Source organism: Tamandua tetradactyla, chromosome 23 (genome assembly GCF_023851605.1).
Source record: "Tamandua tetradactyla isolate mTamTet1 chromosome 23, mTamTet1.pri, whole genome shotgun sequence".
Taxonomy (NCBI): Eukaryota; Metazoa; Chordata; class Mammalia; order Pilosa; family Myrmecophagidae; genus Tamandua; species Tamandua tetradactyla.
Window position 1 is genome coordinate 38344701 of NC_135349.1, and position 15802 is coordinate 38360502.

At 43.9% G+C, this 15802-nt stretch overlaps 1 protein-coding gene across 1 annotated transcript in view; it reads left to right on the top strand.

Annotated features, from left to right (window-relative positions):
• Positions 1-15802, top strand: part of LOC143667439 (BOS complex subunit NOMO1) — a 58826-nt gene that overhangs the window by 18735 nt on the left and 24289 nt on the right. Inside the window, exons 10-17 of the mRNA XM_077141676.1 lie at positions 2074-2179; positions 2367-2517; positions 6698-6872; positions 8172-8313; positions 9352-9483; positions 10566-10702; positions 13611-13698; positions 14744-14807. Coding sequence (XP_076997791.1) covers positions 2074-2179; positions 2367-2517; positions 6698-6872; positions 8172-8313; positions 9352-9483; positions 10566-10702; positions 13611-13698; positions 14744-14807 — 995 coding nt within the window. The remainder of the gene's footprint in view (positions 1-2073; positions 2180-2366; positions 2518-6697; positions 6873-8171; positions 8314-9351; positions 9484-10565; positions 10703-13610; positions 13699-14743; positions 14808-15802) is intronic.

A 15802-nucleotide genomic window follows, 5' to 3' on the forward strand; every position in this document is an offset into this window, starting at 1 on the left:
GGAGGAAAGAGACAATGTTTATATGGATAAATAAGTTAGAAAGAATATTAGAAGATGGTACATATTCTATAGAAAAATAAAGCAAGAAAGGAGAGTAGATAACTTCTGGGTGGAGACAGGGATTGTCTTCTTATATTCTGGGCATGTCCTCCCTGTGAAGGTGACGTTTGCACTTGCCATTCCCTGTCTTTAGCATTCTCACAGATCTAAGTATGGTTTACTCCCTCTTCCCCTTCAGGGGAGCAAATCCCAAAAGAAAATAAAGTCTTTCTTAAGTGGACCACCCTATGTTCAAGTTATTGCAAAAATTATATTTTAATCGTTTTCTCATAATGTTGAATTTAAAAACAGCGTTAAAGTGGTTTAAACTGGTGGGAGCTAGCTTTTAGGTCACGTACACAGTGGGGTACCAGCTCTGCTTTTTAAGAGTCAATAAAGCATTTCACTGTTCTGTGTGCTGGGGGGAGTTGGGGTAAGAATATGAAGTGCTTTCTTGCTGAAAACGATGAGGGCAGGTTAGTGGGGAAAGACGTTCCCAGATATTGACCAAATACAAGTTTTTAAACAGAGCAATGAATGAGAACTTAAGGGGGAGAGAGAGAGAGAACTTGTAATCTCTGTGAGGTCAGGAACTCGTAGTTTGTATTCCTAGCATATGACTGATTAATTACCTTCTTAGTAATTGCCTCAGAGAAATGATTGTTGAGTAAATATAAAAAAAAATAACTGAATGAACAGACTGTATAAAGCACGTCTTTTTGGAAGATTCAAGAATGACTTACTGAATAAGAAGGAAGCCTTTTCAGTTTTTTTTTTTTAAAGCTATATTTCAAATGCTGCTGCATATATGCATTCATTTATTCAAGAATCATTTATGGAGTGCTAACTGTGTACAAGGTAATTAAGAAAGGAAAGGCCCCTGTCTTCATGGAGCTTACATTCTGGTGGGAGGGAGACAGACTATAAAATAAGAAATCAAACAGAAGCATTTCAGATCTTACTAGATTTGATGAAGATAATAAAATAGGTTAGTATACTAGACTGTGACTGGGCTGCTTGAGGTAGGGTAGTCAGAGAGAACTTCTTGGAGGTGGTGGCAGTCTGAACTGAGTCCTGAGTGATAAAGAGTAGCTTCCTCCCAGAGCCTCACCAGATGTGAGAGAAGAATGGTCCAGGCTGAGGGAGCAGTTGGTGTAAAAGCCCCATGTGGGGAAGGCATGTGGCATACTTGAGGATCCAGAGGTCAGTGTGGCCGGATCCTAGCACCTACAGAGAAGGCCAAGACACCATACTCACCAGCGAATGGGCCCCGAGACCCACAGAAGCCCGGACTAGAACCACATGGCAAGGGTAGTGGCTCAGGGTTAAGGGACTCTAGGTAGAGTTAACCAGCACTTGATCGCAGGTTGCGATGGTGGAACAGGCAGAGGAGAAGAGCACGTAAGACCTTGCAGGGATGGAATCCACGGGACTGGCGGATGTTGGAGGTGTGGAGAGGCAGGTCCATGGGGACTCAGGGATTTAAGCTTGAGGTTGCAGGGTGGCATGGCTCAGTAAAATGGGACTTCCAGGCAGGAGGACACGGAGAGCAGTGAGGGAGGGGAAGCTTTGTAAAGTCCCAGCCAGCAGTCTTAAACCTGAAAAGCGAGTCTATAGATCTTTTTTATTCGTTCAACAAATATCATTGTAGTGGGAACACAACAAAGATGCAGACATCGTCCTTCCTCACTTGAGCTTCTAGTCTCATAGGGAGACAGATGTTAAATTAGCCCACATATGTGCCATTCAGGAGAGGCAAAACATGCTAGCAGAGCATGTGATGTGAGACTGGGGGCTCCCCTGGGACCATGGCGTTCTGGCAGGACCTGAAGGATGCATGGGGGTTGGCTGTGAGCAAGGCCGAGAGGAGGGTGCTGCCAGCTGGGGGGTGCAGCCTGTGTGGGTGAGTCGACCTGGAGCCTGGGTGGCACATGGACAGTGTGGGAGGACATGCACATGATGGGGCAGGTGGCATGAGGAAGGCTTTTGCAGCTCAGCCAGGCGAGAACCTTCTTCCCGTTCTTTACGTTCCAGCCCGTGTTCCACGTCATGGGGTTCTCGGTCACCGGCAAGGTCTTGAATGGACCTGAAGGAGAAGGAGTTCCCGAGGCAGTCGTCACCCTGAATAATCAGATCAAAGGTGGGCAGACACCTCGGCTCCTGGGACTGCTGGCTGGTGTTATTTTTTGGTCCTGGAGAGAGATGTGGAAAGGAAACATAAGTCTTAATGACTACCTGAAAATTAGCCAGGTTTTGTTGCGAGTTTCCTGGTGTATATGTAGGCTGTTGACTGTCTCCTCTTTTATTTGCTTGCTTTTGTTTTACAGTCAGAACAAAAGCTGATGGCTCATTCCGCCTGGAGAACATAACTACTGGGACCTATACCATCCATGCTCAGAAGGAGCACCTCTACTTTGAAACTGTGACAATCAAAATTGCACCGAACACACCTCAGCTGGCCGACATCATTGCAACAGGGTAAGGCTGTTGTGTTTGGATTTGAAAACGCCAGAAGCTTTTGCAGCTCGACCAACAGAGAACAGAATGGATCTGACTGTGCGTTTGTTCTCCTAAGGATCAACATCCAGTTTCGAACACCTGTTTAGAAATTCAGGCTGGCTTCTTTAGACAGTTTGTTGCTAAATCTTACCATTAGAAGGTAGCTGTATGTTGGATGCTAAGAAATGTTCTTGCCCTCAGAGTCAAGATGGATTTCTTAAGGTCACGACTGACTCTGCCTCTCTGGGAACTTTCTTTGCTTAGTCTGTTTTGAAAATGGTACAGTTGGTTGAGAACGTTTGTTATAAGATGCTTCAGGTCATTATCAGAATTCTTCCTGCTTGTAGTTATGTACAGTAAATGTGTGAGGGGCCATCCTGTTATGAAACTGGCAGAGTGACATCAGGTGAAGCCAGGTCTTGTAATGCCGAGAACACAGGCCTTGGAGCCAGTTCTTGGATCTTTCTCTCACCTTCCTTCTCTTAGACAGTAGGTGCCCGCTGAACCTAAAGGAGAGCTGCAGGTCTCCTTGGCAGGGGGCAGCACAAGCAGAGGTGTTCAGTGTCAAACCCATGTGGATGGGATCATAAAGCTTGGGGTTGTTGGAGCATCAAATGCTGGGCAGGTCAAGGAAAGTAAGGAGGCTACGAAGGCCGGAAGGGCACATCTCAGGGGGTCTCTTCACACCACGTGGAAAATAGGGAATTTGTCCTCGTGGGGGACAGAGGCCAGCAAATTGTTTTGGGCTTCGAGGCAGTTTGTTTAGGTGCTTGTTGTTGGAGCTTATTCCAGAGGGTGGCTCTGAAAGGGCCAGGATTGGGGCTCAGGAGACCAGAAAGCCTCGTGGGGAAGGCGAGGAGAGATTAGAAAAATATTTAGGAGTTCAAGACAGCAAGACTTTGTGGAGAACTTGATTTGGGCTTGAGAGGGAGGGGGCAGTCAAGGGTGGTTTCTGGGCCCAGCTTGAACGGCAGGGTAGCTGTTGGTGCCATCGGGTGTGGATGAGAAGAAGAGGAGCCAGTTAGGGGACTTGGGTACGGTTTTGGGCCTGCGGAATCCGAGGTGTCTGCAGGACCACCAGGTGGAGCTGTCCTGAAGATTCCGGCACACATGGCATCCGGACCTTGTGTGCGTAGAAGGAGCAGGTAGAATTAGAAAAACAGGAGGCTAGAAATGGAATGCCAGCATTTAAGGGCTGGCCTCGGGGGGAATAGGGTGTGAGGCTCACCGAAACTAAGGGAGGAAGTTTCAGGGTCAAGGTAGTGCCCAGCAGGCCCACATCTGCCGGGGAGGTCCAGCGAGCTGAGCCCCGAGAAACCCAGTCCAGGTCCTGCTCACTGACAGACTGACAGACCGTGGGGCTTCTGTTTTACTGGACAGACAGAAAACAAATAAATTTGTGGTTAGGAGTTACGGTAAGCAATGTGCAGGGTACTTACTTACGTTGGAGACTGTGGAAGGCTTCTCTGGGCTGCTGAGACTTTAGGGAGGACTAAAAGTTAGCCAAGTCGAGAACTTTCCGGACCGAGGGAACTGCATGTTCAAAGGCCTGGAGCGGGAGGGAGGAACCGAAAGCCAGGCTGGGGAGGTTTGGGACCTTGTAGCCGTGGGGAGGAGATGGGATTTTGTCCCTAATGCCTTGGAAACCCTTAGGATTTTCAGCAGATGAGTCATATGGATCATGCTATTTTTAAAAAGTTGTTTTTCTGGCTGCTGTATGGAGACTGAATTGGAGGGGACCAGAGTAGAAGTGGAGGGGCCAGGTAGGTGGCCGTGGCTGTTGTCCGGAGGAGATAGGCTGGGCTGGGACCAAGGAACCAGCAGGAGAGAGAGAGCAAGGAGTAGAAGGACGCCAGAGTGGTGTGGGGTGAGAGTCTGCAGGCCTCGGTGATGTGGAGTCAAGGTGTCTTGTTTGGGCATTTGGGTCGATGGGTGAGGAGGTGCTGCCCCTAATATGGGGAAAATGTATTTATATTTATTTTCTTCTTTCACCTGGACTGTTAAGGTCAAAGATATAGGGGTTGAACAAAGTGACACTGTGGAGTATCTTAAAAATATTCACCGTTTTCCTTTTGGACCAACATAACACAATTTGCCTTCTAGCGCATTGGTATTTCTTAAAAAACAACAGCAACTCCCAATTTATTTTAAAAGCAAACTCAGACATCTCTCAAAATGATGGAATAGAGTTATCTCAGTATCCATCAAAATGACCAATTTCTTCCCATAAATGTGTCAAAGCCTAACAAAATAATTTATTGATAAGTATCAAATTTTAAGGAGTTCTTTGTAGCAGAACTCTCTCCTACTGGTTTTTTTGGTTTATTTTTTCCAACCTAAACCAATTATTGGATTTGAGGACTGGAGTAACTGTGTAAATAAAAATAGACACTTCTCTCCAGTTTAGAATATGAGCTGCAAGAGATCTTATGGATGAAATATTTAAAATTTAGGGAAGCAGAGAGGTTCAACTGAGAACTAATAAGGTATACAGACTATGTATACAAATCTAGAAATGTATACAAATCGAGAAAACATGGACAGTCCTTTTGAAAAATTCCATCAATAGTCATCCCCTTTCTATCTTTTTTTTTGTTGTTTGGGCAGGCACTGGGAAATGAACCCGGGTCTCCGGCATGGCAGGTGAGAGGTCTGCCTGCTGAGCCATTGTCGCCCTCCCCCCCTTTCTATCCTTTTATTTGGAAAGTGCACCCTTTGAGAATGTGAGAACCAAAATACATACCTTTTCATTTAGATCAGGGGTCTGCAAACTGAAGAGTCAGAGAATAAATATTTCAGGCTTCATGGGCTGTCTGGTCTCAAGGCGACTACTCAGTGCTGTCTTGTATGAAAACCACCACAGATGATAGGTGAATGAATGAGCGCAGCCGGGTGCCAAGAAAACTTTACTGATGGGCACCAGAATTTCAATTTCATGTAATTTTCACTCGGCATGACATATTATTCTTCTATTGATCTTTTTCCTTTTAACCATTTAAAAACATAAAAACCATTCTTTGCTGGGGGGTCCATACAAGGAGAGGTGGCAGTCCTGCCTTAGCCCACAGTTTGCTGACCCCCCACTATGAGTTGTGAGCTCTGTTGCTGGGCCTAGTTACTTCACTATAAAGAAATAACTGCATTTAATACTTCCTAGAATTCACATTCCACTACTTTTCCGTTGCTTCTGTTACATTTTATTTGAGATAGAGTGGGTATTTCAACCTTAAGCATATGTCTTAATTGTCAGGATCCAACATTCGTTATTATTTTTTGGTCAGAAATAACAACCAATTTTTATCTCAGATTACTCTTTAATATTAGAAAACATAACCTTGAGTCTGCTGCAAGTACACCACTGTGGACCCCAGCTGTGGTAGATTAGTGCACTTGAACATGTCGGCTCCAAGGAAGCTGGTTTCTGTCCGTCTTTATTCCATGACTGCCCGCGGCTCCCCTGTGTTTCTGGAGGTGTGCTTTGCAGCTCCTTACATACTGCTCATTTAGCATTGCAAATTTGAGTGTTCCTTTAATAGGGCTTTTCACTTATAAGTCCGTTTTGTGGCTCTTAGTTCCAAACAATTTTCAACTGTAGCTTTGCTTTTTTTTTTTTACTTAATTACCTTTTCTGTTCAAGGCTCTCAGGTTGCTTTTATCCATGCGTCATATGTCATCAAAACTAAGGGAGATATTTTTGATAACTCTGCCTTGTTTTCTGGCCTGGGTAGTGCCATAATTTCTTTAGGCAGTTTACAGCTCTTTGCATTTAAGGACTAGTCTGTATTCTCAGTCGAGGCAGCTTCGCTGTCAATGACCCAATTATCTGAAACATTTTTATCATCTACAGATTTTCTGAAAATTGCTTTGGCAGTGGGGAGTTGTGGGGTAGGGTAGGGTAGCCAGTTGTCCCCCAGAACACACAAACAGCACTGCCTTGGGTCCCCACTCTGCCTTTTCCGTACGCCAAGAAACCTCCAGTCTTCCTTCTGAGGTTTGCTTTTTAAAACCAGAGTCATTTGGGCTGCATTACTGTCCTTTCGTTAAGATTAAATGAGTTTCAGGAGGAGATCTGGAGGAGGGATGTGTGTTTTTGGTTGTAAGAGCTTTTTCTATTATAACTGAATTCTCCTGCTGGAATGAATGGTCTTCTTTTGGGCAGGTTCAGTGTCTGTGGTCAGATATCCATCATTCGCTTCCCTGACACAGTCAAGCAGATGAGCAAATACAAAGTTGTCCTGTCATCGCAAGACAAGGACAAGTCTTTGGTCACTGTGGAGACGGATGCTCATGGATCATTTTGTTTTAAAGCGAAACCAGGAACCTACAGCGTCCAGGTATGATGAGAGTTTCTTATTTTTTGAGTATTCGAGGAAAAAATTATTATTATAAGGGTTATTTTACCTAGAATTGGAGGGAGAAGGAACATTTCACTTCACAACTTATTTTTAAGTCTTTACATTCCTGCTTGTCACAGTTAGCGAGGAGACAGGCAGCCAGCTCAAAAGTGATGCAAGAGGTTTCTCATGATGTTTATTGGGGGTTAGTGTCTGCCTACCAGTCACACCTCTGCCTTCTCGAGCTTCTGTCTGCTATAGAATATCTGTGAATCCGAAAGGCGGTGAAAATAAATTCTTTATTACCAACAGCTCAATAACTTCCAAAGTACATGACTTCTGGGACTCAAGGCCAAAATGGAGCTTCCCATTTCCTGCCTCGCCCTGAAATGAAGACAGCTGGGCAGGCATGGTCTGATTTACCCCCCAGGCCGGCAAAGGAGCAGGGAGACACTGGCCTGGGCCCCACCACAATGGTGCATGCCTGAACACGTTTAGGGCCAGGAGGGCAAGAGTCAAGAGGGAAACCGAGGCAGCCCACTTGACCTTTTCAGTCTCAGGCTCTCACTTATCAAACCGGCCGCTGTTCCTCCGCTTTGTGGAAGAGCAAGTGAGAGGAAGGGAGAGGCGGGAAGGGTCAGCCTCTAGTACTGCCCTCTCCTATAGGGGAAGCAGAAGGTGGGAGAACAATGGTATGTGGGCTGACAGCTGACTTTGTTAGACAGCAGCTTCTAGCCAGTTTGGCCACATCGACAAGCCTTTGGGAAGCATGATGAGGGACTCTCCCAAGGAAGGGCAATTCTATCATGTAATCTTTGCTTGGGTTAAAATAGGTAACGATTACCCCCTTCCCGAACCCCTCTCTTTACCCTGGGAAATGCACATAGAAGAAAATGGCTTAATTCCACTAAAGAGTCATCCATGTGGTGTTGACAGATTTATGGTTCATATAATGAGTGGCCTAAGGCCAGAGCAAGGGACTGGGATTGTGTATGGCTTTCAGCCAGCGTCCAGGTAACCAGGGGCAGCTCTTTGTGCCCCCATGGGGACTGATGCCACACAACTTCTGCCCATATCTATGGGACGGCTGAAGTCTAACTTTTTAGGTTTGATTAGAAATGCATTTTCTTCACCCAAGCTGTTTGCTAATTTGTTGTGATTCTAAAACTAGGCTTAGAAATGAACCTTTGCCCTTCAAAATCTCTTTGTTGTTGGGCCCAGATGAATGTTCCAGTGCTTTGTAGGCTGGGGAGCAGCAGCCCCCGCGCAGCCTCTAACGACCTTCCCTGGGCTCCGCAGGTGATGGTTCCCGAGGCCGAGAGCAGAGCAGGGCTTATGCTGAAACCCCAGATGTTCCCTCTTACTGTGACCGACAGACCCGTGATGGATGTGGCCTTTGTGCAGTTCTTGGCATCAGTTTCTGGGAAAGTCTCTTGTTTGGGTAAGCTGTCAATTGAAAGCAAGGACAGAGAGTTTCAGAGAAGTAGGTGAGTAGGGGTGGGATTTTGGTGAACTTTTCCTCATTGGGTAGCATTGAAGAAGAATGCAGAAACTGTTCCCAGGGAGCGGGTTCAGAGAAGCCACGATGCGTCCAATTCTTCCTCAGTGATTGTCACAGAGAGCGCAGGAAACATTCGTCTTGGAGTATTTCTGTTTGGGCTTGCAAAGGAACATCTGGGTATCTTTCTCCTCTCCCGCTGTCTTTGGTCTGAAGGGAACATAGAATTAGGCTCAGGTTTTAATCCCAGCTCTGTTACTTAACAACTAAGAGACATAAGTGTTTTACTTGTCCAGCCTTCGTTTTTCTTATGTAAAATGGAATCCATCTCCTCTCGAGGGATTTAATGAGGCTTAAATGTGAGCATGTCGAGAGGATGTGTGGCACAGTGGTTACACAGGCTCTGGACTCAGACTCCATGGCTTGAATCCTAGCTTTGTGACCTATGGCACCTTACTTAACCTCTCTGGCTCCGAGGCTCTCCTCTGTGAAAGTTATGTTCATGAACAGCCTTTAGGACAACGCGGAACAGCGAGAGCCAGATTAGCTTTTGTGTCAGTAACAGTGTTATTACAATAAAAGGCTCAGCCCCCATAGGACATGATATAAATGTTTTACACCTTTTCTCTTTATCCAACTCCTGTGAGTGCTCCATAAATGTTGCTTTCCCCATTTCGTCTTAGGTCTCACTTAGTGGGTGCCCCAGCAGTGGTGCTTTCTCTTTCCTATCTTCTTTGGTTCCAGCAGGGGTATTTGCTAATACCTGCTTTTCCATTGTGCCTTCCTTGTCTGGTCCTGATAACCCACCTGAAGGGGGACTTGTTGAAATCAAGTAGCTGCCTATTAGGTTCAAAGAAACCCTCCAGGCTTTGCCTTTCAGGGTCTAAACGATAGCAAGCTGCACGTAGAGGTGGAGGGTTTGGATATGTGCCTGAAGCTTGGGGGGGCCGTCAGATGGAGCCCTCCCTCTTTTCTCTGCAGACACCTGTGGTGACCTGCTGGTGACCCTGCAGACCGTGAGCCGCCAGGGTGAGAAGCGGAGCCTCCAGCTCTCCGGCAAGGTCAACTCAATGACCTTCACGTTTGACAACGTGCTGCCTGGAAAGTACAAAAGTAAGGGCGAGCGCGACACCTCACTGCCCTCCCACTTCCCGTCTTTCTAAACTTTCTAAAACCTAGCTCTCAGAATTGCATCACGACTCTTCCGCCTTTACTTGTTTAACTCTTCTTTGCCCCTTGACCTGGAATGGGCATTATTTAAGTACTGGAAAGTTATGTAAGAGTTGAGCTTGGTGAGCTAACTGCTGTCTGATCAGGGCAACCAACCTGCTTTTTCTGTTTGGATTGGATGCCCTGACTCATGCCATTTTATTTCTGCTTGCCAAAAGAGGGAGTGTGAGCTGATTCCACTGATGTGTTCTACCATTTAGTTGTGTGACTGTGGCAAGTTACTTGATCTCCCTAAGACTCAATTTCCTTGGGTAAAATAGGGGTACTAGAACCTTTCTATAGAATGTTTGCAAGACTGAATGAAAGAAAATTTATAAAGGCCCTTAAACAGTACCTGGGAGGTAGCTGGTACTGGCAAATGTTCGTTCCCTTTTCCCTGCCCTTCTTAAGAAGCCACTTATTGCCATTGTTTTCTTTTCAAAGATCAGGTGGCAATGAAAAAAAAAAGGATTAGGTAGCAAAAGTAACTTGGACAGTAAACTATTTTTAGAGGGGGAAGTATGTCTTCTATTATATCAGGGGTTGGCATGCTGTGACTCAAGGCTGACTGCGTCTTTTTATAAGTAAAGTTGTATTGGGACACCTCCATGCCTGTTCATTTATGCATCGTCTCTGGTTATTTGTGCACTTTAACAGCAGAGTTAAACCATGTGGCCCACAAAACTGAAAACATTTACTCTCTGACACTTTTCAGAAAACGTTTGCTGATCTCTGAATAAATCTACTTGTCACTGATCTTTTAGCCTCAATTGAATTTCTTTCTCGGTGATTTTAATGGCCATTAGTTTCAGTTTTCTTTAGCAGTTACTTGTTCTAAGTATTGCTCTCTCCCTCTCATCAATCTATCTTAATTTTATAATAAATTTGTAAGTTACATTTTATAAGTTAATTCATTATTATTTTACTGGTGATATGGAGAGAAGATGGTCCATGTGTCTCTTTGTGTTGTGTATTTGCTCTTCCAGTAAGCATCATGCACGAGGATTGGTGCTGGAAGAACAAGAGTCTGGAGGTGGAAGTTCTGGAAGACGACGTGTCAGCGATTGAGTTTAGGCAGACAGGCTATATGCTGCGATGCTCTCTCTCTCATGCAATCACTCTGGTATGTGTGGCTTGGGGAGATTCTCTTATTTGGAAGAATACTAGTCTTGCGGAAAGTGAGAAGGATGAGTACACCAAGAATATTAAATTAGAGTCAGGTCTGTTTTTCTTTTCTTCCCCTCAATGTGCCCACCTATTATTAGGAAGCATTTAAAATTCCTTGGTACTCTAGGGAGATTTACTTGTCCTGGCCCCACATGAAATTCTAACTTTGAATGGTGGTTTGGGAAAGCTTTTCACGTAGTCCACAGTATACTTGTTTTGGAGGCTTGGACAAGTTCTTTGAAGATTTCTTTTTTAGCTTTTTTCCAATTATTTAATATAACATATATACAAAGCAAAGAAAGAATAAAGCAATAATTTCAAAGCACTCTTCAACCTGTAGTTACAGACAGATCCCAGAGTTTGTCATGGGCATCTATACCATCATCTCAGATTTTTCCTTCTATCTGCTCCAGAACATTGGAGGCTAGAAGGAATAAATATATTTTTTTATTGTAACAATCAACTTTTTTGTAAAAAATAACGTGTACAAAAACAATACATTTCAAAGCACAGCACAACGGTTAGTTGTAGAACAGATTTCAGAGTTTGTTATGGGTTACAATTCCACAATTTTAGGTTTTTACTTCTGGCTGCTCTAAGATACTGGAGGCTAGAAGAAATATCAGTATAATAATTCAGCACTCACACTCATTTGTTAAACCTTACCTTCTCTGTATAACTCCACCATCCACATTGATCTTACTCTCACTCTTTAAGGAGATATGGGCTATGCCCATTCAAACTTTTTGATCGAAGGGCTGTCAATAATAGGGTTAGGGAGATGGAACTAGCTGATGTTCTAGAAAGGCTGGTCCCCTAGGTTTCAGGACTTATCTGGTGCAGGGGCCCATCTGGAGGTTGTAGGTTTCTGGAAAGTTACCCCAGTGCATGGAACCTTTGTAGAATCGTATATATTGCCCTAGGTGTTCTTTAGGATTGGCTGGAATGGTCCTGGTTGGGGTTTGGCAAGTTATGAGAGGTAGCAATGTCTAACTGAAGTTTGCATAACAACAACTTCCAGAGTAGCCTCTCGATTCTGTTTGAAGTCTCTCAGCCACTGATACCTTATTTGTTACACTTCTTTTCCCCTTTTTGGTCAGGATGAAATTGTTCATCTCACGGTGCCAGGGCCAGACTCATCCCTGGGAGTCCTCTCTGATTCTGCAGGGAGACTTTCACCCCTGGATGACATGTCCCATGTAGGAGGGAGTTCATTGCTTTCACTTGCAGAGTTGGGCTTAGAAAGAGTGAGGCTACATCTGAGCAACAAAAGAGGTCCTCCAGAAGTGATTCTTAGACATACCCATGGGTAGGCTAAGCTTCTCCAGTACGTACATAAGCTTCACAAGAGCAAGCCCCAAGATCAAGGGCTTGGCCTATTGATTTGGATGTCCCTAATGTTTGACACAGAATCAGGGATTTCACTTGTGGTAAAATTTAATAGTTCTGTATTTTTTCTCCCATCCCTCAAGGAACTTTGCTAATACTTTTTGATTATCTGCTTAATATATTCTGAAACATATCCAGGCATTACATTAAGCTATATAGGATTAAAGGTCCTCATTTTTGTCATTAAAGGTTTTTGAACCTCAGTTTCCTTGTCTTAAATTGGGATCATGATACCCACTTCTCAGGGTTGTAGTGAGGGTCAAGTAAAATGTCCTTGTCACACAATGTGTGCTTTATAATGGCTGTTATTAACAAGCACAGCTGAGTAAGTTTTTCTGGCATGTTTATTCCAGTGCAGAGGAAAGAGCTGTTAGACAGGACCTTTTTTCCCCTGTCAACTCTAGTCTCTGTGGCCTGACAAGCAGTATATTGAATGGGTTTAATGAAGGGAACCTTATTTGGATCCTTTCATGAGTTTTATATAATCCCTTGAGCTCAAGCAGTGGCAGATGCCATTGTCAGGTCACAGTGGAGAAACCAAGGCAAATGGCCATTGACTGCTTATGTGAGACACTGGAGGAAGTGGAAGATGGTATTTCCAGTGTCAGTCTGCTGCTCCAACCACTTACCTCCAGGCTCTCACCAAATAGCTTAATACTGGAGATGGGTTAATTCATATCCAGTCAAGAAATTTATTACAGGAGATGGGTCCATTAATATCCGGTTGAGAATAAGTAATATAGATGTTTAAATAACCATTCCTTAAAACCCTCCAGTAGGTTTCCATTTCCCTTAGAATAAAATCCATATTTCTTAACCATGGCCTGCAAGTTCCTTGCCCGGCTTTCTCCTTCTCTCCCACCATTCCCTGCCCTGCTTGCTGTGCTCGGCCTGCACTAGGCTGGTTCTCTCCTCTATCCTTTGTACTTGCCTCTTCTCTTTGCCTGAAATGCTGCATCATCTCCAGAAAAGTGTGGCAGTTGGTTTTCTTTCATCATTCATGCCTCAGCTCCAATGTCACCTCCTTAGGAGAGGCCTCAGTAGCTGAGACCGGCAAGCTAAAGGAGCCTCCCCTGGCGATCATGCTTTATTTATCCTGCATCCCGGTGTCCTGTCTTCATAGCTCTGTCACTGACTAGCTGGAGTCTACTCATTTATTTGTTGACATGCTGCTTTCCTATCTTCTCACTGTAGAATGTAAGCCCCACTGAGAACAGGAGTCATGTCAGTCTCTCCCAGCACCCAGCCCTGTGTCTGTCACAGGGTGGATGCTCAACAAATATTAGTCGATTGAATGAAAAAAAAAGCACATTTTTGTTGGAAGTTTTTGAAGGTTTTTAATTTTCCTGTGGCATCCAGGTGCCCAAATGATTAATGGACAAAACAGATGACTGGTTCGGAAACAGAAATATTATTAATCATCTTGGTGTCTCTGTCTTCCCCAGTAAGTCATTGTATTGGCTTTGGTCCCTTAGGAATTTTATCAGGATGGAAATGGACCTGAGAATGTGGGGATTTATAACCTCTCCAAAGGAGTCAACCGATTCTGCCTGTCCAAGCCTGGTAAGTTTGGAAGGATTGATGTGCTACATGTTAGAGAAATGGGAAGGTGCCAGAGGGTGGTTTTCCGGCTTTTTTCTACTTTGACTCTATTTGCATCAAGCTATCAATTTTCCAGTGGTGTGGAGGGTTCTACTTCACACCCCTGGAGGGAGCAGGGATCTTACTAAGAGTAAGAGCCCGTGACTGGAAGGTGCATTCCTGGTCTCTTGCATTTAAGTTGGATAGAGACCATTGGGCCCTTTCTCCTTTAACAATGTCATATCATTGGCTGATGACCTTGCTTCTGTGAGTGAGCTTTTTAAAATAAAAATTGGACTACTTCCTACATTGCTTAATATCCTTAAGTGGCTCCTCTCCCTCTTTTTTAATATCTTTATTGAGGTATGATTTACATACCATAAATTTCACCCATTTTAAATGTACAATACTATGATTTTTAGCACATTACCAAATTGTACAACCATTATCAAGAGCCAGTTTTAGAACTTTTTCATCATCTCAATTAGATCCTTCATGCCTGTTGATGGTTCACCCCCATTCCCAGCACTGGATAGTCACTAATCTGCTTTCTCTCAGTCTTTAAAATTTGCCTTTCCTGGACATTTTTCCTATGTTTGTTTTATAATTTTGTGAATATTGATAGGAAAGGATTCAGGCTGTAATTATCTTCTGGATCTCTACAGAATCTTTTAAGAGGAAACTGTTCTCCATCCAATTTGCAGTAGAGAGAGGCTTGCTATTCTTTCTTGTACATGTGTCTGCTAGCTTGGGTCTGTGCAGATTAAATGCCTGTGGGTTTTTAAATTATGGAAAATGAAAAACCTATGCTTGTGAGCAAGCTGATAAATGGATTGGACCATCAGTAAGAAGCCATTGTAGACTGTGGGAAAGATGTTTGCCTGGCATTTCTCATTCTGATATTGCAAATCCCCGATACGTTATGAGTCTTCAAAGGAGAGGAGCTGCCTTTGGATTTCAGATGTTGGAATTGCTTAGCGTGATAGATGCTGTTCTCTGAAAATTACTTTTGATTTCCTGTCTGTAGGCGTGTACAAAGTGACCCCTCGCTCCTGCCACCGGTTCGAGCAAGCTTTCTACATCTATGACACGTGAGCCTGGCTTGATTATTAAATACCTTATGGTGTTTGTACATTTGTGAAGGAGGGTAAGGATATATGTCTTCTCTGTTTTCTTGCTGAGAACAAAAGGGATTTTCTCAGTTTTTCGGGAAGAGGTAAGGCCAGGCATTGATGAGTAATTTCTAGATCAGGGTTTTATTTTTTATTTTTTTAATTGTAGAAAATAACGTATTTACAAAAAACGCAATAAATTTCAAAGCACACCACAATACTTAGTTATAGAACAGATTTCAGACTTTGGTATGAGTTATAGTTCCGCGATTTTAGGGTTATCTTTCTAGCTGCTTCAAAATACTAGAGATTAAAAGAAATATCAGTATAATGATTCAACAGTCATACTCATTTGTTAAATCCCATCTTTTCTAACCCTACTTTCTCCTTTGATTTTTCTCCCAATCTTTAGGGGTGTTTGGGCCTTGCCTATTCTAACTTTTTCATGTTGGAAAGGGCTGTTGACATTATGGCATAGGGGGATGGAGCTAATTTATAGTCTTGGAGAGACTGGCCCCTTCGGGTTTCAGAACTTATCTAGCCTAGGAACCCATCTGGAAGTTGTAGTAATCATAGTGCATGAAACTTTTGTAGAATTTCACATGAGCCCTAGGTGTTTTTTAGGGTTGGCCAGAATGGTTGTGGTTGTGGTTTGGTAAACCATGATGAATAGCAATATCTAGTTGAAACTTATGTAAGAGTAGCCTCCACAGTAGTTTCTCAACTCTATTTGAACTCTCTCAGCCACTGATACCTTATTTGTTATACTTCTTTTCTTCCTTTTGGTCAGGAAGGCATTGTTGAGTCCCTGCTGCCAGGGTTAGGCTTATCCCTGGGAGTCATCTCCCACATTGCCAGGGAGACTTATCCCTGGATATCATGTCCCACATAATGGGGAGGGTGATGATTTTACTTGCAGAGTTCGGCTTAGAGAGAAAGGCTACATCTGAGCAACAAAAGAGATCCTCTGGAAG